Below are 23,677 nucleotides of genomic sequence, written 5' to 3'. Positions count from 1 at the left end.
GCAAACCGCTATTTTTTTTAAAGGAAAGCATAGATATGTATGTTTATATGTGTGAATGAGTATGCATATACATATATATGATAAAACCAAAAGGTATACTCATATATATGATGAAACCAAAAGGTATACTCATATATATGATAAATCTAAAAGGTATACTCATATATATGATGAAACCAAAAGGTATACTCATATATATGATGAAACCAAAAGGTATACTCATATATATGATAAATCTAAAGGGTATACTCATATATATAAATATATATGAAAAAAACAAAAGGTATAGTCAAATATATATATATATGAGATAAGACCAATAGGTATACTCATATATATGATAAATCTAAAAGGTAAATTCATATATATAAATATATATGATAAAACCAAAAGGTATAGTCATATATATAAATATATATGATAAAACTAAAAGGTATAGTCATATATATAAATATATATGATAAAACCAAAAGGTATAGTCATATATATAAATATATATGATAAAACTAAAAGGTATAGTCATATATATAAATGTATATATCTCATATATATGAGATATATACATATAAAAGGTACAGTATACTCATATATATGATAAAACTAAAAGGACCCTGACCTGTGTCTTAACAACAGGGTGGAGAAGTCTACAAGAAGTCTATAAACATAGACGATCATTATAATATCCAAATGACAAGATTCCGTAGCGGTAATCAAAACATGTCATCGTCATAGCTACTATCACTTTATGATAATTGACTCGCAACCAAGCACTTAGTGTTTCTGAATTTATTGGACTTGGAAATGTGGATTGCTCAATAAAGTCTGAAACCATTTCACGGTCATTTCAGTAGAAGCTTCGTGTAGAACTCCAACTCGCGCGCGCTTCTCGTCGGTGTTGTGTCTTTGACAGTGTGTGTGGTTCTCGGTGGTCGCATGATAAGATGAAGAGAAAACACTGAGGTCGTGCGGTCCAAGAATGAGACATGACCGTGCGTGCCTGAGAGCAGCTGCAGGCCAAGTTATTGACCAGATCTGGTTCGTGTTTGACGCGTTTTTATTTACCTTCGTTTCTAAACAACAAGAAGCTTTCACGCTGTAAAAGAAAAGGAAAGAGGACAAGTCCGTGCCGTTGTAAAAGAAACATGCTGTAAAGTTTATACCTTTGCTCTGTGACATTGATCCTGTTGATTTTGACATGTGGGAAGTGTGTGTGTGTGTGTGTGTGTGTGTGTGTGTGTGTGTGTGTGTGTGTGTGTGTGCAGGGGTGTAGCACCAAATTCTAGTCCCTGTCCATAAGCAGTGTCTGTTGCCCCCCCCCCCCCCCCTCACAAGTACTTTACTACGGTTCAATCAGGTTTGCTCAGAGTATCATGCTCAAGAGAAAATTACTTACATACTTATTTAAGAATTCTCGAGATATTATTATTATATTGATTACAAATAAGAAAACTTTCCGTTCCAGGCTTCCCGAGCCCCCCCCCCCCCCCCCCCGCCCCGTGTGTGGCTGGACTTTGTTCTCTTCCATTCCCAGTTCACGACCTTATCGCAGTCATTTTCAGCAAAGAGTCTCTACTGACACTTTCTCTGGAGCTGTTGAGCCGCTGGGTGAAGTCATTAGTCCTAAAGTAAACACTCATCCTTATTTACATCTTTCTTACATTTTTTTTCCCAAGGCATACGTCTGAGGAAGGCAGCCATGATCAGTCGCAACTTCAAGAATATTTTGGTGGTGTCCATCGGCTTTTTGTTTCTGTTCACGGCTTACGGAGGCCTGCAGAGTTTACAGGTAGGTTATTGTTTATTAAAGGCGCTAAAATGTGAAAATGGATTATTGTCACGGGTATTTAAGTGATTAACTGATAAAAGGATTTCAATGCGTGCGTTATACACCGACAAATAACGGCTCATTACACAAACATTTTATTTGAACCTGTAAATGCTGTAAGGGATTAAGAGAGTATCAAATGAGAATAGATAAAGAAATATAAAATGATAAGAACCAAAGACATAAATGTATCATTTGAATATTGAAATGCCAGAGTGTGTGTATTAGCTTAGTGCAGGTCGGCAATGGGATTTTTCCAACAACGTCAAATTTAAAACAAATTGGGCAATAACGTTCGTTCAATGCGAAAATGGAATATTAATCAAAACCAATCAATGTTTCACATATATACATGCTCAAAACATTAAATATGACCCAGTGTGTCTGTATGAAACGTTCTTGATAATTCAAATTTAACGAATTCCTGTAGTTTGAAATAACAATATTTTATTTGAACTATACTCAAAGATCTGTCATTATTGGAACTGCAACTGTCTCTGGTGTGTCTGTGCAGAGCAGTCTGAATGCGGAGGACGGGATGGGCGTGGTGTCCCTGAGCGTCATCTACGCCTCCATCATCGTCTCCTCCATGTTCCTGCCGCCCATCATGATCAAAAACCTGGGCTGCAAATGGACCATCGTGGTCAGCATGGCCTGCTACGTCTCCTACTCCTTCGGAAACCTCTACCCAGGATGGTAATTCAATCCCCCGGGGGTTTTTTTTTCTTCCAATGGGCAACACGAGTCGCCAAAATCTGGCGCGACCACCGCCATTCTAGAGTCGAGCACTTGGCAGCCGAGGAGGAGTTTGGTTGAAGGCGCGTTTGACATTCCCACGCAATGCAAATGCAAAATGTTCCGCTGGAGGACGATGCGATTACATACAAAGTCAATGCGAAGCTAAATATTTGCCATTTTTCGAATTATTTCAACGACATTTCGGTTGCAATTTTTTCAGTGTAGTCGTTCCATTATGTAGAAATGCCCTACTTGTCAAAGATGAGTTGATCTTGGCTCTCCCGCTCAGGTACACCCTCATCCCCACCTCGGTGGTCCTGGGTTTGGGCGGCTCTCCCCTGTGGTCGGCCAAGTGCACCTACCTGACCATCTCCGGCAACAAGCAGGCGGCCAGCGACGGCAAAAAGGGCCCCGACGTCATCAACCAGTACTTCGGCATCTTCTTCTTCATCTTTCAGTCGTCGACCGTGTGGGGAAACCTCATGTCGTCGCTCATCTTCGGACAGGACTCCAATATCGGTGGGAAAGACGGTCGAGCCGCGTAGATGACCTGTTGGTGCGAGTGACCCGAGCACTGTAAAAAAAACAACAGGTTAAATCAACTCATTTGTGCAGGTTGTGGTGAACTAGCGCGTCAAGTGCTGAGTAGTTAGTTGAAAAACCGGCTCATAACTGTGGTTTTTACAACAAATGTCGTCGAGCAAATACAGGGAAGAGTCTTCACACGAGGCTTTTGTTTGCTCCGTTGCATTTTCTCGTCCAAAACGGTCGAATTCTACCAGAAGGCCGACATTTTTCTACTTCAGGAAAGTTCTGCTTCATTGCAATTGCAGGGAGTAAAGTACAAATATGAGCGCAACACGCAGGTTCGCGTGACCGGAGACACGACGTAACTAAGGACAAAAACATTTTTTTATGGTCAGTTCAGAGGAGAAACTAGGAAAGGGCGTTTTCCGAGAGTGGCTCCATGATGCTGCCAAGCTACTATGCATTATATTGTTTTATTAGTGTTGATGCTCTGCAGCTTATCGGCTGAAACGATAACGGGGCATTTCTTGGAAGCACAAAACTTTTTTGCTCAATTTTTCATTTCTCCGCTGGTTTAGAGGCAAACTCTCGATGGGGAAGTCTGGATTATGGGTTGTTTGTGCTTTTGCGACGCAGAATCCAGAGCGGGCCGTTGACTTGGTCCCATCGTCGACGTCTTATGAAACGTTCCTCTTATCATAAAACCTGAGTGCAGCACACGACGACAGCAGACGTGTTCCTGGAGTCCGTCATTTAAGGGACATACACAAACAAAGCAAAGAGATTGTTTTGTTGTTGTGTTGTTTTGCTCATTAAATCATTTTCTTTTTCTTTCTCTACAAAGCAAAAAGTTGGAACTTTGATCTCGACATAGTTTCCTGCGAACTCGGGGCCAACAGATCCAATTTTTCAAATTTGCCAACAGCGCCTTTTCATTTGTCAGAGTCAAATGTGTCGATGTCTGTTTGTGTTCATGTCCGGGCAGCTGTCATCCCCGAGGAGCAGCTGATGTACTGCGGAGCGGCTGACTGTGGCCTCAACAGCAGCGTCAACGCCACCGCCAGCGCCAGCGCCAGACCTGCTCAGACGCTGGTGTGGACGCTCGTCGGATGCTACATCGGTAACGACATCCTCTTCTCCGCGTCACAATTCAGGTCGAGGTTACGCGCGACGCCCTCCTGAAGGCATCCAGAGTTGACGGGAGCGCTGGGCGGCTCCCACGCGCTCCATCCGATCACGCGTCTGTGCAGGGCGCCGTGAAAAGAGTCTGAACCAAACTCTGCAACATCCAGAGCTCAAACTCTCCCGGCGCCCTGATATCACGGGACGCCTCGAGGGGGGGCCACGCAGACGCCACGCAGACGCCACGCAGACGCCACGCCCTGACGGTCGGAGCGTTTGTTCGGACCCACAGCATTACAACCACCTACAAGCAGGCGGTTTTAATGCTGCGGCAGAGCAGCGTGACTTCCAACAGTGAAAAGTTGTTCTTTAACCACTTGCCCACTCTCAGACACTCGGCGGCGAATAACAAATGTGTGCCGTCCGTCCTCTTGCGCGGCAGGTGTGGGTCTGCTGGCCATGCTCATCGTGGCAGTGTTCCTGGAGAACATCGACCAGGAGCAGACCAGCGAGTTCCGGGGGAACCGGGAGCCGTTCTGCCACACCTTCCTGGCCACGTTCAGACTGCTGAGGGACTGGAGGCTGTTGACCCTCGTCCCCCTCACCGTGTACAGCGGCTTCGAGCAGAGCTTCCTCTCGGGGGAGTACACCAAGGTGAGGAGATCTCCGGGAGGCGCGAAATTCCACAAAAACCAAAACCAAACCTGTCGGGATCTTCAGGTGCCACCTTACTGGATATGTGATTGATTAAAACTAATCTGCTCTGAGGCTGCACGGTGGCGAGGCGGTGAGCGCTGTCGCCTCACAGCGAGAAGGTTCTGGGTTCGAGTCCCGGTTCAAACCGACCAGGGCCTTTTCTGTGTGGAGTTTGTATGTTCCCCCCGTGTGTGCGTGGGTTCTCTCCAGGTTCTCCGTCTTCCTCCCACAGTCCAGACACATGCAGAATGGGGTCAGGTTCATTGGAGACTCTGAATTGACCGTAGGTGTGAATGTGAGAGTGAATGGTTGTCCGTCTCTGTATGTGGCCCTGTGATAGGCTGGCGACCTGTCCAGGGTGAACCCCGCCTCTCGCCCAATGTGAGTTGGGATTGGCTCCAGCGACCCCTACAACCCTTCAATGGATAAAGCGGTAGACGATGGATGGATGAATAATCTCCTCTGTGTCTCTTTGCAGAACTATGTCACGTGTGCTCTGGGGATCCACTACGTCGGCTTCGTGATGATGTGCTTCGGAGCCACCAACTCCCTGTGCTCGTTTCTCTGTGGGAGACTCGCTCAGTACACCGGCAGAGCGGCGCTGTTCCTCCTGGGTAAAGATGATTCCAACTTATCCAACTGGACTGGACATGTGTCAGTCCAGTTGACTGAACTGCCGGTGTCTATTTAACGGTGGGAACTGTTGATTTTCAGCGGCGCTGACCAACTTCGCCTGCATCATCGCTTTCTTGCTCTGGAGGCCCGACCCTGACAATCTGGTCGTCTTCTTTGCGTTGCCCGCTCTGTGGGGACTGGCAGACGCCGTCTGGCAAACGCAGACCAACGGTAAGAAACGCCCATCGGCCCTCTGGTTGCTCTGATACAGAACAAAGAAAGTTCCTTGGCTCTTGCAGAGGAATGGCTACGACTGTAGCTCCTCGGAGTAGTTTGTCTGATCTGTCTGATCATCACGTCCACTTTTTTATTCCTTGTCTTCATTATCGCACTGCTAGAGTTTGCCAAGAACTGAACTTGTGTTTGGCTCTTTGTCGGCTTCTCGTCTCGCAGCACTTTACGGCGCCCTCTTCCCCCGGGACAAAGAGGCGGCGTTCGCCAACTACCGCATGTGGGAGTCCATCGGCTTCGTCATCGCCTTCGCCTACAGCACCTTCTTGTGTCTGGAGTATAAACTGTACATCCTGCTGAGCATCCTGCTGCTGACGGCCGTCACCTACCCCATCGTGGAGTATCACGAGCACAAGAACCCGACGCCGCCTGTCAAAGAGGTGGAGCACCACAGATACAAAGAAACCATTCAAAGCGACGGGGAAAAAGTTATTTGCCAGACACAAATGTAGAGACTGATTTTCGAGATTCTTTTTCGCATCCCGATGTGGCCACTAACCTGCACATCAGGTGTCCGATTCGCTACCTTCATACGCTGAAGTCTGGACATTTTCCTGAAATTTTTTTCTGAAGCGGCTCCATGTGAGAACGCAAATGTTCGCAAATGTTGCTCCGGATCTCCCGCTCCTTGTCCAGGGGTGACCTGTGATCAAACCAACTTTATTTCAAAATTGTTTCACATTTTCATGAATGTTACTGTACTGTAAATTGAATGAATCGAACTGATATGTTATTCTTTAAATTTTATGAAGAGGGAAACTGCCAAAAAATTCATATTTTAAGCGTTGTCTTTAAGACTTGTACTATAAAATTCCAGTGTACTTCCCCTAGTACACTGCGCTAGCTTCACGCTACAGCGTCCGTTTGCTTGGAAAGACTCAACGGACCACACGGAGGCAGCACTTAAAGCTGCTTCATGAAAGTTTTGTCGTTGCACCGCTTATACTGTTTGGTTTATACTGGAAGTTAGTAAATGTAGGAGCCGGCAGTAAGTGCCTACACCAATAAAGACTGTTTCAGATGTCAATCATGACGTTTCACCCCATTTTTTAAAAGTATCAAATAAATTAAAATCAAACTGATCAGAAACACTTTATATATTTGTATATTTGTACCCACATCACGTCTGCCAACACTGAGGGGGCGTGGTTGATGACCTATACATATAAATACAATTTCACTAAAAACTAAATAAACTCGTGAATGTGAAGCTGTGATTCACTTTTTGGTCAAATAAACGATAACATCATCTGCAAACTTGTTGATGTCAACACAATCATCAACCGTTTTAATTTTAGGGCAATAAAGAACAGACACGGGACGACGTGCTGCATTTCAAATGGTGCTTTTATTGCAATGTGTTGCATTCCCACATTCATAGATGTTATAGATTTGTTAGTCAAAGCATCATTTCCGCAAGGTTGGCATCCTCACCTTGGAAAAAAAGCAGAGGGATCAAATGCACGAGGTGTTTGTATTTTGAGTGTAGTAGAAGTGTGTGTGTTTGTGTGTGTGTGTAAACTTGAGCAGCCACAAACATATGAATGAACAAACCTCCAAATTTAGACTTCCAGTAGATGCAAAGACAGTTTTTAATTGTCAAACGAAAAAAGTAGAGTTTTGTTTGTCGACCAGCCTGCAGGGCTCTCACTCCCTGCAGGGACTGGACCCGGCCTGAGACTGATTGTCTACAACATTCCAAAGAAAAGGTAGATTTCTTTATATTCACGTTACACACCTGAACAGGGGGGTTGGGGGGCATTAAAAGAGACAGAGAGAGAAAAAGAGAAAATATAACATGCATAAAATTCTCCCAGATGAACAATGTCACTCATATTGTCTTGTAATAGCTGCTCCGATGCCTCGTTAAAAACAAACTTTACATGAGTGTAATATACAAAAAACTGGACAAAAATGGGTAAAATGTATAATATATTTATATATATATTTATTTATATTAATTTGTACAAGGGAGGAAGTGGAACCTTGGTCTTTTTTTCTCTCGCAAATTCTCCGGAGAAAGCATTACCGCCCCCCCGAAACAACACAAGTCGTGAGTTAACGAGAAGCCTACTTTTTAAAATCTCTGAACCATATCCAACCTCAGTCCCAATAAGGCAGCGCTTACAATACTTGACAAAACGGATGCTGTGGGTATCTTTCACCAAGAGCAGGGATTTGAACATTTGCACAAGGAATGAGCGGGATTTTTTTTAAGATTTAAAGGACGGTGCAGATACTTAGTGGTGCACAAATACCGTTTCGGACCAATGACAAGTGAGAATACTGAATAAAATCAACAAAAACTTTTTTTTTTGGCTAGGAACTTGGCTGATACCATACATTTGCCCGACCCCGCACAAGGCACTGGCCCGATCCCGCACAAGGCATTTGCCCGATCCCGCACCGGGCACTGGCCCGATCCAGCACCAGGCATTGGCCCAATCCAGCACAAAGCATTGGCCCGATCCCGCACAAGGCATTTGCCCGATCCCGCACCGGGCACTGGCCCAATCCAGCACAAAGCATTGGCCCGATCCCGCACAAGGCATTTGCCTGATCCTGCACAAGGCATTTGCCCGATCCCGCACAAGGCATTTGCCTGATCCTGCACAAGGCATTTGCCCGATCCCGCACAAGGCATTTGCCCGATCCAGCACCGGGCACTGGCCCAATCCAGCACAAAGCATTGGCCCGATCCCGCACCGGTTATTTACCCGATCTTGCACAAGGCATTGGCCCGATCCTGAAATCAGCACACCGCTAAATAGTCTACATTTGGCAGCACAAGTGTGTGACAAGACAAGCAAAAAATGGAGAAGACAAGCAACATAGTTTGGTGTGTTGTCATTTATGTCAGTGCACAATTGTTTCCAAACAGCAGAGCACAAGTCTCGCACAGCCAGACTTTTGACGTTTACTAATTTTAAAAAAAGCGAGTGTTCACCTTGGTTTAAGGAAAAAACAGGTTCGAAGTTGCGGGAGAGGAGAGTGAATGCCCGGCGGCTTCGGCTACAGAGCAAAGTGTTGACGGTTGCTGAAACCTGTGTTTGTGAGCAGGAATGTTCTGAGATTCAAGCAAGAAGAGGTTTTTTTTAACAGTAACGCCTGGCGTCGGCCGACGGCGCAGAGAGGAGGGCAGGGATGTCACCTGAAGAAGACTGGCATAGTTTTTATACTGAGGATCGGTTGGTGTAGAAAGAGACAAGAGAAAGAGACAAGATAAAGATCTACATTACAAAGAAGGTATAGGTAAAGTGTATACAATTTTTAGTCATCATTTGGCTAATGGGGGGGGGGGGGGGGGGTTAGCCCCCGTCAGTCGAGTTCTTCATAAAGAACCTGAGCAATTTGTTCCATTTCAAATTAAAACTTACTCAAACTGACATTTTCTTGGTACATTCAGGGGAACGATGCTTCTGCCGATCTGATTGAGACAGCACCCGATGGCGAGTAAATCCAATATATAAAGTGCAAAATTAGATTGTATTTGCAAATTCCTGGAAAAAATTGATTTATCTTCTGTGTATGTAAAAAAAGTCATTAAAATTTACAGTAAACTTTTCATTTTTTTTATACAAATGTGAAAAAAGGTTTTCTTTTTAAAAATTAAAAACCCTGGTTAACAAGGTTATCACCGCTAAACAGCAAAGGAGCGAGCTTTACTGCGGAAAATATATATACACGAGGCACCTCAAGTTTGGTATAAAGTATTTTAGTTAATGGAGAGAGAAAAAAGAAAAGAAGTGTTTTTTTTTATTTCCTCAAAGGATGAGATCATACGCTGAGAAAGGTCGTCGGATGTCGACTAGAACTCACTGACAGGGAAACTCCCACTACACGGGATCTCTGTGGTTCGAGTGTGAAGTCGACTAAAGATACGTTGCCTATATGAAGTCAATGATTCAGGTGTTGCTCCAGTGTCAAGTCTACATACCCAAGTCAATGTGAGGAAATGCTTTGTGTCGGTAAGGTGCATAGCATAACGGTTGCAATGGTTTTCTGTTTTTCTTTCCTGTAAACGAACGGTAGCACTTTAGGCTAAAGAGGGAAAGAAAGACCTCATTGGCGGCGAAGTGGAGACGCCTCCGAGGGGAGCGAACTCCCGGACGTCTCGCAGACCTTCGCACAAAAGGAAAGAACGATTTAAGAGACGCGAGCGAGGACGAGGGACTAAGGACGAAGATGCGGAACTGTGCGAGGAGGAGGAGCGAAATCCAAAATGAACAAGGGGGGGGGGGGGGGGGGGGGCCTACATTATCGTCTTGTCGAGTGATGATGAGGTTTGCATATGATATCCATTAAACATCTTGAAGCTTTGGTCATTTTACTGTTGACAAATGAAAAAAAAAAAAAAAAGAGGAAAAAAAAGAGGCTACATCAGTCAGACAATTAGAAAATAATCCATTTTAAAAAACCCACTCATATACAGAACAACAACCTGGCGAATGCCTCTCCGTGAAACCAAGGCTCCACTCTCCCGGATCTGCTTTAACTTTTGACAACAGAGAAAAATTAAATAATATGGCCTTTTTTCTTTCTCTTTTTTTTTTTTTGTTTCGTTTTCTGTATTTTTTTTAAATTAACCCGTACAAAAAAAAAAAAAGCCAGTCCACACCGCTTCTCTCTCTCTCTCTCTCGCTCGCTCGCTCAGTAAAATCACATTCAGCAGTCGCTTAAAAACCATTCTCTGGCATAGTTAATCGGAGAAACACCCACAGGTACTGTGCAGCGTCTAAAGAGTAAAAAGAAGAAAAGAATCAAACCAGGACATCTTCCACTTTTCCGTCTTAGAGAACACCAGATATACAGTATTAATCACATACATACGCACTCACTGATAGTCATATACACACATACATACATACGTCATCGGAAAAATAAAAAATCAAAAGTAGAAAATCAAAAACATTGAAATAAAAACATGACGGAGGCGAGTAGTTATTTACCACAAACTCGGAGCACTACTTTTTTTTTTTCTCTCTCGTTGATTCTGAACAAATACATATTCACATTTCTCTGTTATATACATTATGTTAACATCTCGAAACCAGCGTTATAAAAAACAGAACCTAACCTTGTACCGGTTAATCGTAGTGAGGAGGGGGAGGGACTGTCGGTTTCATTGAATGGCTGTTGCATAAAAAATAAAATAATAACAATAAATTTACATATGCATCGGTTGTATTTGGCATGTTGTTGTCGTCGTCGTTGCAGGATGAGTTGACCGTTGCCGTCGAACCGTTTCCATCGGAATGCCTATTCCACGCAGAGAAGCGGGGTCGGGGGGGGGGGCGGGGTCTCAATACTGTACGAAGCCTTAGAGCAGGTTAACAAGAGGAGGGCGGACACTTGACGGGGACCTTCCGAAATACATTCTTCCCACTTTTGTGCAGCTTCTGAGTAGTTGACGTCGACCAAACAGTGGCACGGGACCGCCTTGACTCGTGCGTTCACACTGTGAGGAACCAGATCTGGGCAAAACACGCGGCGTCTGGTTACTTAACCGTCCCAAAGCGCGCGCACGCGGCGTCGGATTTCGACGCTTCCTGGCTCCCCGGACTGAAGTGCTTCTATTGAGTGAGTGCAAAACGGGCAAGATTTAAAAAAAGAAAAAAAAGAAGTGCAGGCGGAACAGGAGGCCTCGCGGTTCCTCCTCAGAATTTTACCTTGCAATCAGTTTTGTCCCATTTCTCTCCCTTAACACCCGGGCTCGGTGCGTCGAGCTGTACGACGGGTACGACGAGGCCGAAAGCGGAATGGAAACCGTGTCTGAGAACTGAAAAAGTAGAGAGGAGGTAGAGGAAGGTTTCTTTAAGCGGAGAAACCACAGCGTCTCCGCACGTGAAGGTCGTGGTGGAGGTCAAAAGGAAAGAAATGGGAGGCGGCCTCTCAAAACGAGGCCGCTACTTCGATCGTCGATTATTAGTTTGTTTCTTTTCCCTAACAGAAGAAGAGCTTTTGTAGCCGGCGGCGTCAGATTGAGAGCACGTAACGGAGCCGAGAGGAAGCGCTCAGCGGCCGACGGTCGGATTCAAGCACTACGCCGGGCGAGATCACAGCGCTGCTCACAGTGTGAAAACCTGGCCCACAGTTAAAAAAAAAAAAAGAGGTCATGAGGTAATAGAGAGGTGCTCGTCAGACATCCACTGACGATTTGTATCCACATGCTGTTAGAATAAATATACACACAGAAAAAAAATAGAAGAAATAAAAACCCAGCTCAGAAAATCTCTGTGAATTATCTTTTTTTTAAAAGCATCTAGTTGAAAAAAAGAAGAAGTTTAGAAAAAGAATTAAAGATGTCGACTGCTCCTGGGCAACTGTTTGGGCACAAAGGGAATCGATCTGAATCCAGACGTACACAAAGTGGTTCTCGTACGTCGTGCGACACCGGAGGAGTTTGGCGGGTGGAATGTTGACCTTGCGTACTAATCCGCTCCACGTCTGGGTAATGTTGCATATGGTGAAGTGTCGCTGTAAAAAAACAAAACAGTACGCATGGAAAAAAAAAAAAGCCCTATTCCACTGAAGTAGCATCAGACTGCATGTTAGGTGACCTAAGAGTTGGCGGCGAATCAGGTGGTCGTGAAACTCATCCCTCATGACGGTTCGTCACACCAGACCCGAGGCGACTTCGGCCCCTGGATCATGTTCTGTTGTCCCCTCGAACATCGGCCCCGGTTTCTGTCGGGCGAGGACGTCAGGAGGATTTCACGCTTATTGGCTTTCGAGAATACTTTTGCTTAAATCCCCAGTGTGTAATTTTGTGAAGTTGCAAACCGCAAACAACTGAGCGGCCAGCAGAGGGGGACACTCTATGGTGGCGCACCGCTGAGAGAGACAGTGTCTGACTTAGCAACAGTAGTCAACGGAAAACTGTGTGTGTGTGTGTGTGTGTGTGTGTGTGTGTGTGTGTGTAGCCAGTGGAGTGAAGTCTTCATCGGGGGGAGGTGGAGGGAGAGGAGTGTTAGATCCCAAAAATGAAAAAAATCCTCGACGGGAGGTTACGGAGAAAATTAACAAAATAAAAATGTGTATTTTCTGTGATTCACCCCCGTTCCTGTTTTGATTCGATTTCACGACATCTTAAAATTAATCATCCATCACATCTTTGTTAGGAACTTCTAATACTAAAGCTTCTACTTAAATGTCTCTATATAGGAACAATTATCCCCAAAGGAGCGTTTGTTTGCTGTGACGACGGCTCGGCACCGCTGGCATCGCCGCAGGACGTCACGCGATCACAGCAAAGAAGACGGTCTGAGGTATTTTCACGTTCTCTTTTCTTTTTTCCTTTATACAATGGTTACAAACACGTGTACTGTCCGAAAGGTTTTCTCTTGAACGTGTTGTACAGACATAAAGAGTAAATGGAAGAGGAGAAAAGTAAGAGAAGAGGGCTAACTAGCTTTTCCCTGGTTGCCAACGAGAGAAAGCAAAAGCATAACCCCACCCCCAAACCTCGCCCCCAAAAGGAGGTGTGGCTACTCGACGGGAAGCAAGATCTAGATATATTTAAACTCAATCGCTTGGGGAAAAAAATATTTTCACATTTGCGAAGATGTAATAACTTCCTCCGTCCACTGCAACATTTAACGACAGTACAATATCCTGATGCCAAAAAACTAAATCTGAAAAACAAAAAACAAAACATGATTTGACATTATTAGAATTGAAAAAAAACCAAAAACCTGGATCGAATCACATTATACATAGTTTTGCTGTTTTTCTGAGTTAATTACACTTTTTCTTTTCTTTTTTCGTAAAGGAAAGCAATTGCAAGAGAAGAGTGAGCGGCCCCCCCCCCAAGTCTTTGTCCTTCTGTACTGTACAATACTACCCGCCTGCATGGTGCACATGGCAAACAACACTGATAGGCTGAGAGACAGCATATGAGAGAGAGAGAAAGAGAGAGAGAGAGAGAGAGAGTAAGAGAGAGAGAGTGAGTAAGAGAGAGAGAGTGAGCCCGACGAAGGCTCTGTATTCACAGCTGCGGAGGTGAGGGGTCAAATGTGACGGACAGACAGTTAAATAATCATAACAGTCTTTTTTTCTTTTATATACTTTGAAAATAATAAAAAATAAAACCTCCTCCCCGGGGAGGGGGAGGAAGACACGTAAGTTCCAAACTGAGCAGCATCCCGTCTGTCTCCCATCTATCTATCCATCCATCCATCCATCCATCCATCCTGGCTGTTGTCAAAGCTTGTTCTGATGATCGATCGTGAAGATGATGATGATGATGATGATGATGATGATGACGGTGAGAGCAGAAGTTGTTTTTGTTTTTTTATACATCTTTTCAACAAAAAAATAAAAACTATTCAAAATTTTACAAAATAAAATAGAACAGAAGGTGTAATAGAATAATATTTAGAAGAAGAAGAAGAAGGAGGAGGAGGAGGAGGAGGAGGAGGAGGAGAAGAAGCAGAGCTCGGGGAAAAAACTCCAACTTCCACCAGGCACTGCAGCAGATAGAGAGAGACAGTCACAGAACCAGCTGATAACTGAGCTCCTATCCCACAATGCAACAGAGGTCTGAAACCTTAACATTCCCACATCGCTGAGAGACCGGTAGAGGAAAAACAAAAACAAACCAAAATTCAAATAAAAAAAGAATAGAAAATCAAAAAGGAAAAGCCAGAGGTGCTGCTGTGTGAGGACACTCCCCCACACCGACGACGCTGAGCGCAGCTGTACGCCGCAACTCACGCTCCCAGGTCGCACTGCTGCTGCTGCGACGACGGCCCCCTGACGGAGACCGTGCGATCAGAAAAGAAGAAGAAGAAGAAGAAGAAGAAGAAAAAAAAGGAGGCCGGCCCTGATTTAACAGTGACGACAACTTGGCAAATCTACAATGATGTCGCAGTTGTTTTCTTGGGTCAGGAAGCAGGAAGTAGGTCACCAAGGAATGAGCAGCAAGACAACACTGCCTTTAATAGGCTGAGGCAGACAGACAGGTTGTCAGACAGATTAGACAGGCAGGTTCAAATACACTGCTGCTCCTTCTGACTCGAGTCTTTTCTTTTCTTTTCTTTTTTTTTTTTTAAGTACTGGGCGGTGAAAACGACCAGGCGCCCCGGAAAAAAATCATAATCCCCTCGCGCCGCACAGAAGTGGTCAGGCTGCGTCGCCGCGTCCGCCGACAGCCAAGACCGCTCTGAGCCCGACTCCGCGTGTGGTCGTCCACATCGTCCATCCTTCCTTCCATCCATCCATCCGAAAAAGGTGAGACAGAGACAGCAATGGGTCTGGTGCCCTGACCTCCGAGGAAGGAGGCGTCGAGGTGAGAAGTAGAGGGAGATAGGAGAGCTGAAGGGGGGAGGAGGGGCCGGGGAGGTGTCACTCGGTGAGCAGCTGCTGGAGGAGGCTCTTCTGCTGCGCCTGGCTGCTCTGGGAGCCCGGCGGCCCCCCGGGGCCCTTCTGGGAGGAGGCGGCGGCCCCGATGGAGTCCTGGTTCAGGTAGGAGCCGCCGCCAACCAGGTTCACTGTGCACTGGACGTCCGCAAACACCTGAACCTGCTGCACCTGCGCAAACACAAACGCCGGTGATACAGATGCTGAATGTTCGGGCAGATATTTACAGTTGTGTTATAAAAAAGTCCATAATCTGAGGTTTCCCTTTCCATTTGTAAAAGTTGGAGATTGCTAGCTAAATGAACCCCTCTGCGTTTACAAGTACACTGAATAATGCAATAAGCTGTTCTCAGACACAAACTCCGGAAAATGTCCAGAAATCTGGGGGCCATCATTTTCCGGAGCTTCCGTGGTCCGACGCGTTCACACCAACAGGAACATTTCCGGAACATTTTTTTCCTCTCTTTCTTTTCTCTCTTTTCTCTTTCCCGACCAAGACTTTATTTTCTGGAGGGAAGACATGACGAAGTCACTGGTCAGTAGATCAGCTGACAGATTCTCTTGTGAGGAGGTGAGAGGGAGAACCTCAGAGAACCTCCACTATTTTTTGAAATACATAGTTCAGTCCCTCAACCAATGTTTATTAGGCAATTTTTTAATTATGTTATGACACTATCGAAAACCACATCCATGTGGTTAAACCTTAAGAGAAACTTATGATGTCAGAAGCTGAGCGGACGGACGATGAACCGACCTGCTGGTCGCTGCACACTGAACCCACGTTGCTGAGGTTACTGCTGCTCATGCCGACCGGCGGCCCCATGGGAGGTAACGAGCCGCCGCCGCCGCCGCCCGAGCCCCCGGCCATGGAGACGGTGATGCTCATGTTGTTGTAAACCCCCTGCTGGCCGAACGCCTGCGCCGCACTCTGACCCGACTGACTGAACAGGCTGCAGCACAAGAGAAGACAAAACATGAAATTGAAAAATAAAAAAAACATTTGCCAAAGCCCCAGCAAAGTCGTGTGCACTACTTCCTCACCTGTTGCCGCCCATGCCCGTCTGTTGCCAGCTCTTCATGTCTGGTGACTGGTAGCCAGGCGGCGGGGCTTGCTGGAGCAGAGGACTCTGGGGGGTGGAGCTTTGAGGCGACAACAACGGGCTGGTCGGGCTCATCTCGGGAGGGAAGGATGGGTCCTGCTGGACTATAGCTGTGGGAAAGGGAAGGGAAACGGTTTATTAGAAGAGATAATATTTGCATTTTGTCGTGCACGTGCAAAACTTTAAATAACTCGTTCTTTAGATCAAATTAAAATGAGTTTGACTGGGAATTTGTCTTTATTTTTGGCACAATTTTGCTTCAGGGAAGTATTTTTCTGATTTCTTCTTCAGTCGTCGCGTTTTTTTTTTCTTTTCATGTTAAGTGATCATTGCTTTCAGAATTTTTTTATTAACACTTATAGACACCAATATTTTGATCCCTTTAATTTCACTTTGATAAAATAGGCCGACATGTCGCCGTTCGTTCGTTGCGAAGTGAACCTTGTAAAACACGTGTGCACCACCCACCACTGCTAAAGAGTTGTTTTTCTGTTGACTCAAACACACGGACGTACTTAAGAGCGGCCCGAGTGTGTAAATTACACGCTCAATGCGAAATACATTTGCGAGCTGCGGGTTTATGAGGGGCAGTGAAAAGTCACTCTGCGTTCGTCCGTGTGAACGGGAGGCAAAGTTAACAACCTTGTTAAACTTTTCTGCATGAGGGAGTTTTTCCGAGGAGGTGCAACCAGCCGCCGGGTGTTTACAACCGAGGCTTTGTTGTGATCTGGCTTTTACTGACTGAGTGAAGGAGAAAGTGGGAGTTTTCTATCCAGAACAGAACTTGATCGAATGTCTGCGGCTGCGGCAGGTTTTTCCCCTTGAACTCACCGGACCCTCCGAACTGCTGGAACAGACTCTGCTGCAACGAGGAGCTCACGGCGCCGCTGAACTGGCCCTGCACGCCGCCCATCAGCGCCTGGTTGCTCAGAGGAACTCTGGTGGACAGTTTGCCGTCCAGCGGGGCCCCCGACATGGGGCTGAAGTGACTCGGTGAGGTAGGGGGGTTTCCCGTCAACGGATTGAAACCTGTCGGGAAGGTGAACTGCTGCTGCTGGGGTTGAGGCGTCGTGGGGGAAACTTTCGGAACCCTCGCAGCGCCGATGGGCGCTACAGCTCCGGTCGGGGCGGCGGCCATGTTCTGTCTCATCAGCATGACCTTCTGCTGGAAAAGCTGTCGCTGCCGGTGCTGGATGCTGTAGAGCTCCCGCTGACGCTGGGCCAACATCTGGGCGTTCAGCGGAGGCTGCTGAGGAAAAAAAAAAAGAGAATTAAATCGTATTTCTCAAATGTAAATATACGATAAACCATTTCAAAAACCTGCACTGGGTCTCTGAGAGTTTCAGAAACTCCTTTCAACAATCACAGTGTGACAGAAAGAACAAGCAGGTTTAATACAGTCGTGTCACATTTTCTTTGTTTAAAACTGGAACCTTTAAAAATTTAAAATTGAACGTAGCTCGTTCATTGTTATGTAATTATTTTACGGGAACAAACAACACACTTACAAACACAGAATAATAATTTAATAAATCTATATCCCATAAGTTTACTTTATCTAAATTGAACTACTTCAATTTTTCGATAAGGTTAATTATAACTTAAGCGTTTTTACTTCTACTTACAGCTGCGCAGAGGTTTTTTTTGGCCACTTGGGGGCAGTAGAAAACACTGAATACAACATCCCCCTGTGTGTTGATATAGCTCAAATTGTTATGTTATAGAGCATCATAATAAAATAACGTTCCGGCCCCCTATTGTTATTAATAATGTCCAATATGCTCTGTCTTGTTGCTCAGTTTTTGGTCTCTACCAACTCCAAATGCTCCATTAAGTTCACCTGCTAGTTGTTAAAGCTTTTTGATAAAACAAGTGGCTTCTGCAGCTGCAGCTGGAATCTACTGCAAATGACAGTGGTGATTAAACATATGTTTAAGTTGTGGTGTTGTGAAAGCAACGGGAGGTGAGGGCGGCTGCGTTTTGCCGCCGCTGTGACTCACTTGTGAGGGAATCTGAGGCGGTGGAACCCCCTGACGAATACCCATGTTCACATGCTGGGCTCCCGCGGGAAACGGGTTTATGCCTGCCAGCCTGTTCTGGAGCTGAGACAGAGCGACACAGATAGTTTACCCTGGAACTGTGTCGTAAAAATAATCCATCTTCCACGTTAAAATGTGTTTTTAGTCTGGATAAAAATGAAACACATGATAAGAATCACGGTGCCGCATCCTCACCTGCTGTTGACCCTGCAGCCTCTGCTGCAGCTGCAGGCGCAGCTGGTTTGGCGGCAGCCGGAGCTGAGGGCCCAGCCCCTGCGGCCGCGTCACGCCAGGCCTCAGGCCCAGGCCCATCCCGCCGGGGAAAGCCCCCCGCGGGGCCCCGAACCCCAGACCCTGTGGCCCCACCGTGGCCACCAGCTCCAGAGGAAACTGCGCTTGTGGAGCCGGTGTGAACTGGGAAGGGTAGGCGGGCAGTTTCGGGTCCATGGAAACTGGGCTGGCAGTGGGTTGCTGGGTTGGGAAGGTCTGAGGCAAAGGGTCGTAGCAGCCGCCCTGAGAAGAGAGGAGGAAGAAAGAAAAAAAAAGGACAGCGAGCTATTAATAGTATGTTCCTTTATTATAAATGAAAACAGCTCAGAGTTGTTTGCAGTGTATACAGGCATCACATCCTGCTTTACTTTAGCATAATCCAGTTTGGCGGCACAAGAAAACCTGAATGAGACGCTGCCAGCGTTTCAATCAAGCATCTATTTTGTTTGTTTGGATTAATTAGAGTGTTTCGTAACTGCACGTGCGCTCGCTGCTGCATTCTTCACTTTATGAGTTCATCCCTCTTGGAGTGTTAGAAAGCTTTTTTCACCTGCACCAGCTTGTCGATACCCAGGGCCTTGTCCAGCTCGGCCAGCTCGCTCTCGTCGGTTCCGCTGAGGAAGGAGACGAGCTGCTCCAGCAGAGCCTTCTCGTCGTTGCGGCCCTCGGGCGCCGTCAGGGGGCCGAGCACCTCGTCCAGCGTGCAGGGGACACACTGCCTGCTCGCGCGAGAGGACACAAACACAGCCTCTTATAGCACATAATCATCCCAAAACAAAAGTATCATTAATTTCCCATTGTTCATTGTTCGTACTTACTCTTGAGGTGATGCTAACGGAGCCTGTAAAGGTCCGAGAGCATCAAAAGACAAAGTGTCCGACAGAGTCAGAGGCTGGAACTGAACGTCTCCCAGGTCCATCTTTGTTAGGCCTGAGGAACAATTCAAAAGAGTTTTAAAAAGGAAGTAATAATAATAATAATATACTTAACTGGAAAATAATATCAAGACTGAACCCCTTGACTTGAATGTGAAAGGAATAAATATTCACAAATCCATGTGTAGTTTAAATATAGCGCCTAGCGACTGACTGTAGATGCCGCTGATAAGGACGTTCACCTCGCTGCGGTGACGTGGCGTTGTGCCGCTCGCCTCTGAAGCGACTTGTAACAGAATACAGAGGGAACACACCCACCAGTGTGGTGCGGTGGTCAGGTGAGTAACAGGTCAACCCGACAATATTTCACTCAGTGTCAAGTAACTATTCAAAGCTCCACTGACTTTCTCAGTTATTGTTTTATTACCAAACTTCCCAAAGGCGTCACAAGATCATTTTCCCAGACACGTTTTTCTAGAACTTGTTTAAGTGATAATTCTGTCGTTCGTTCTCGTACCGGTGCTGGAGTTGAACGGGTTGATGACTTCCGCTTCTGGGAAGGGGCTGCTGTCTTTGGGGGTCTGGAAGGGGTCTCCCTGTCCCGGGGCCTGCGTCTGGCTCGGAGTGGGGGGACTGCAGAAGTCGAACGAGGACTGACTCTGGAGGCTGCAGCCGGAGGGCGGTCTGCCATCGCTGAGCCCTGAGTGTGGGGGGGGAGGGTGGAAGAAAATGAAAAACAAATTAAAAGAAGATGCACAAACCTATGGATATAATATTTAAATTTAAAGGAAGTGAATTATTATTCTGGTTCTGCTGCTGTTGCTGCAATGGCCTCCAGTAGCCACTAGGGGACATATAGACAAACAATATGTAGGCAAATTGTTTGTAAAAAAAAACAGAGAGCCCTCTGGATTTAACTGCTACTACTGATGATGATTATAATACTGGTGATAAATAAAATACAATTAAACATCACAATTACTATTTTGTAAACGATGAATTATTATGAAGCCGTACCTTTGTTCGGAGTGGCGGGAGGCTCTCTCTTCACATTTGCGTTGCGGGGAGTGCTGGCCTCACCGGGCTGGAGCTGGGTGGGCGACTGCAGTTTGAGCTGTGGCGACGGCGACTGGAGCTGGGGCGACGGCAACTGAGGGAGAGACTGGGACAGCGGGGACTGGAGCTGAGGTACGGGGGACTGGAGCAGTGCCGGGGGCTGGGCCTGCGGGCCCGGAGAGTGGAGTTGGGGGCCTCCTCCAGGTGTTGCCGGATCCTCTGTGGCCTGGTTGGCCCCGCTCAGGCCTCTCGGGCCGGGCAGCAGCTGGGCGAGGGGATCCGTGTCAACGGGGCCGCCGGACGTCTGAGGGGCAGGAAAAAGGAGAACAGAGCAGACGGAGATGAGGAGGACGGGTCCAAAAGAATGAATGGTGCGATGGGACGAGTAAAAGAATTAAAGAATTGAGGGTGAGGGAGAGAAAGAAAAAGAAAAAAGGTGGCAGACAATCAGTGAAAGAGAGATGGAGAGAGAGACAAAAGGTCAAAGGCCAGTGAGCTTCAAAGGCTGCAGCTGGTAGCCGAGGCGACGGCGGAGACAAAGTCCAAGAAAATAAACATTGGACTTGATTTACAGCGGCTGTCGGCGACTCTGCCAGAGACAGAGCAGCGAGACAAAAGCTCTGCAGAGGAAAAAAAAGAGTCCCGTGTTTTCAATTGACGAAACATTCTTGTTTCTGACGCTGCGCAAAACATGTACATGTGAAAGCGAACAGAACAGTGACATGCATGCATGATGGGTAACATGTGGCTTCCTCCAGGGGGAAGAGGACACGTGTTCTGATTACTGGGTCGTTACAGTTATGATTCCGGACCGGAGCCCCAACAGGCGACTGGAAGAAGACGTGTTCTGACTACTGGAATTTTTTTATTTTTTTTATAGCTGGTAGTTTATTGGTTAGAGCAACAATTAAATATATTAAAGATCAACTTCACACAAACTTTTAATCCTGTTTGTGTGTTCTTGTTTTTTAACGCCATGGTTATTCGATTGCTCAGGAGGATTACTCAAAAAGTTATGGATGGATTTGCATGAAAATTGTATCCAACATATGCCTCGGACACGGTAACAGATGATGGAATTTTGGGGGGAATTCGGATCCGGATCCGGATCCAGGATTTTTTTTTCAAGGATTGTGTGCTTTAGTTTTTTCATGTTTTAATTTTTTTATCCCAAAAACCTAATACGATATAACAAATATATTTTTTTAAATCATAGGTTTATTTCACCACATCATGAATTCTATTTCCCTAAAAATTTGCCCAGCTACTCCACAATGTAACCGTGGCAACTGCTTTAGTTTTCCCTGGGATGCAACTTCCCAGATTGAGCATCGCTGCTCCAGAGGAGGTTTTTTAAAACTCGTCTCTTTTGTCTTAACCTTTTTCTGAATGTGTTGTGTTGTCAGTTGTGACCAGTGACCTGGTCTGGATCTCTGCAAACCTCAGTAAGCTAGAAAACAAACTGTGCCATCAATCGACAAACTGCAACTTCTACCTGGGGTACCAAATATAATAGTTATACCGTGGAGTCTCTGCTGTCCTTGCGACTGTCTCGGCGGTTCTCCCCGACGGGACTGGATCTGGGACTGACGCAGGACGAGCCGCCGGACACTCCCGCGAGTTTGGATGCGCCGCCTGCGCAGGGCGGCCCGTCCACGCTCGTCCTCTTCTCCACCTTCACCCTGACCGTCTGCAGGGTGAGGGCAGAGGGAGGAGGCAGGTCCCCCAGGTCCTGCAAAATGAAAAAAAGGTTTTTACTCCAGGTATTAAACAAGATGGATTTAATAGGGCATATATGAGTATATGTTTAATGGTCACCTTCTCGTCTGTATCCAGGAGGAAGCGGAGTAGCTGGTGGTCCTGTGGCTCTCTGGAGCTGGACTTGGATCCTGGTATAACTGCTGGACTGACAGGCGGCTCCTTCTTGATGTCGACGTCGTTCTTGTTCCCTCCGTCCTCGTCCTCGTCGCCGGTGGCCGAGGCCGAGGCGTCGTTGGGACTCGTGTCCTGGAGCAGCCGGTGGAGGATCTTGTGTCGCTCCGTGAGAGTGCTGTGCGAGGCTGGGCACTGCGGGGCGGGATGGGGGTTCGGAGGATGAGGTGATGAGGTGCAGTTGTTGTTGTTGTTGTTAGACTCGACGGGCAGCTGATTGAGTCTGGGGGCAGAAAGAAGGGAGGCTTTAACAGAGTCCTCTCCCCTTCCTCCTCCTCCTCCTTCTGGGGTGGTTGCCGACGGAGGCCTGGCGGCGGAGCCGGCGGGCGCACTGGCTCGCCTCTGAGCGACAGGAGAGGACAGGGAGAAGGAGCCCGTCGACCCGCCGCTGGCACTGCTGTCACCGCCGGACAGCTGCCGGCTGAGGCCGCCGCAACCGCTCAGTGCCCCGGTTGGGGAATGGAGGCCAGGCGTGGAGGGAGAGAAGGGGTTCCCTGGGGCCCGAGGGCTTCCCCCCAACCCGGGGCTGGCCCGGGGCATCCTGGGTGACATAAAAGAGGTAGGGGTGGCTGTGAGTGGGCTGCTCAGAGGAGAGGGACTGTTGACCTGCTGGGGACACGTCCGACTGGGCGTCAGGTAGCCCGTGGGTGCGGCCGGGTTGTGTCCGTGGGAGGAGGCGTTGCTGTTGTTGGGGTGGGGGCCTGAGGAGGCGGGGCCCGAACCTTGGGTTGAGTTGCTTCCGGAAAGAAGGGCCGGGGAGCGGGAGGGGGTTTGGGCAAGGCTGCTGAGGGCGGGTGTAGTGTTTTCCTGAGAGCTAGCAGTGTTGTGTTCCCTGGGAAAAGGGAGGGACATAAAAGACAAACTGTGACCGGAGGAGACAAATGTGACAGAACAGGTGCAAATTTAATCATTAGGCTAAACCAGATTTTTTACATATATCACAGAGCAGGGGGCCGGGGGACCTCCAGCCTCAGGGCTGTTACGTCCTCGTGAAAACAAAAAAAGGAAACTGGGAAATATACAAAAGAAATTCTCACGATAGCAATACACTTTGAAGATGATAATAGAATAACATTTCATTCAGGGTCGTCCCATTTGTATCAAGTCACGGCCATGTTGAAACAAACAAATGAGAAACTGTGATGTGTCATCGTTAAGAAAAGTACATGTGGAATAAAGTTACGCTTATTTTTTTTGTTGAAGAAGTAACAGACGAGCCAGTGTTTTCTG

General features: G+C 46.8%; 2 protein-coding genes across 7 annotated transcripts in view; one reads left to right on the top strand and one right to left on the bottom strand.

Annotated features, from left to right (window-relative positions):
- The first annotated feature begins 1,540 nt into the window (after window positions 1-1,540).
- Window positions 1,541-6,842, top strand: unc93a (unc-93 homolog A). The gene is made up of 8 exons (XM_035617423.2): window positions 1,541-1,786; window positions 2,340-2,521; window positions 2,853-3,082; window positions 4,077-4,211; window positions 4,656-4,867; window positions 5,388-5,523; window positions 5,624-5,755; window positions 5,978-6,842. The coding sequence occupies exons 1-8, from the start codon at window positions 1,697-1,699 to the stop codon at window positions 6,265-6,267; spliced, it is 1,407 nt and encodes a 468-aa protein (XP_035473316.2). The 5' UTR covers window positions 1,541-1,696; the 3' UTR covers window positions 6,268-6,842.
- Window positions 6,843-7,144: 302 nt separating this feature from the next.
- Window positions 7,145-23,677, bottom strand: part of ncoa1 (nuclear receptor coactivator 1) — a 44,832-nt gene continuing 28,299 nt past the window's right edge. For 3 of the 6 annotated variants that reach the window (XM_047328527.1, XM_047328529.1, XM_035617421.2), the window contains 12 exons: window positions 22,334-23,279; window positions 22,038-22,247; window positions 20,477-20,819; window positions 19,977-20,159; window positions 19,403-19,514; window positions 19,135-19,303; window positions 18,510-18,827; window positions 18,276-18,377; window positions 17,107-17,524; window positions 16,217-16,385; window positions 15,930-16,125; window positions 7,145-15,346 (listed from right to left, as the gene is read on the bottom strand). In XM_047328527.1, the coding sequence (XP_047184483.1) occupies window positions 15,161-15,346; window positions 15,930-16,125; window positions 16,217-16,385; window positions 17,107-17,524; window positions 18,276-18,377; window positions 18,510-18,827; window positions 19,135-19,303; window positions 19,403-19,514; window positions 19,977-20,159; window positions 20,477-20,819; window positions 22,038-22,247; window positions 22,334-23,279 (3,352 nt within the window). In that variant the 3' untranslated portion in view covers window positions 7,145-15,160. The remainder of the gene's footprint in view (window positions 15,347-15,929; window positions 16,126-16,216; window positions 16,386-17,106; window positions 17,525-18,275; window positions 18,378-18,509; window positions 18,828-19,134; window positions 19,304-19,402; window positions 19,515-19,976; window positions 20,160-20,476; window positions 20,820-22,037; window positions 22,248-22,333; window positions 23,280-23,677) is intronic. The other 3 variants (XM_047328528.1, XM_047328531.1, XM_047328530.1) reach the window with 2 other exon arrangements.

The sequence above is a fragment of the Scophthalmus maximus genome, chromosome 18 (assembly GCF_022379125.1).
Source record: "Scophthalmus maximus strain ysfricsl-2021 chromosome 18, ASM2237912v1, whole genome shotgun sequence".
In the NCBI taxonomy this organism is placed as follows: domain Eukaryota; kingdom Metazoa; phylum Chordata; class Actinopteri; order Pleuronectiformes; family Scophthalmidae; genus Scophthalmus; species Scophthalmus maximus.
The sequence above is the reverse complement of the archived record's forward strand: the minus strand, read 5'-3'. Positions and strand labels throughout refer to the sequence as shown.

Coding starts and splice junctions, on each gene's coding strand:
- unc93a (XM_035617423.2), top strand. CDS start 1,697: ATGATCAGTCGCAACTTCAAGAATATTTTGGTGGTGTCCATCGGCTTT. Junction 2,522..2,852: donor GGAAACCTCTACCCAGGATG/GTAATTCAATCC, acceptor TCTCCCGCTCAG/GTACACCCTCATCCCCACCT. Junction 5,524..5,623: donor AGCGGCGCTGTTCCTCCTGG/GTAAAGATGATT, acceptor GTTGATTTTCAG/CGGCGCTGACCAACTTCGCC.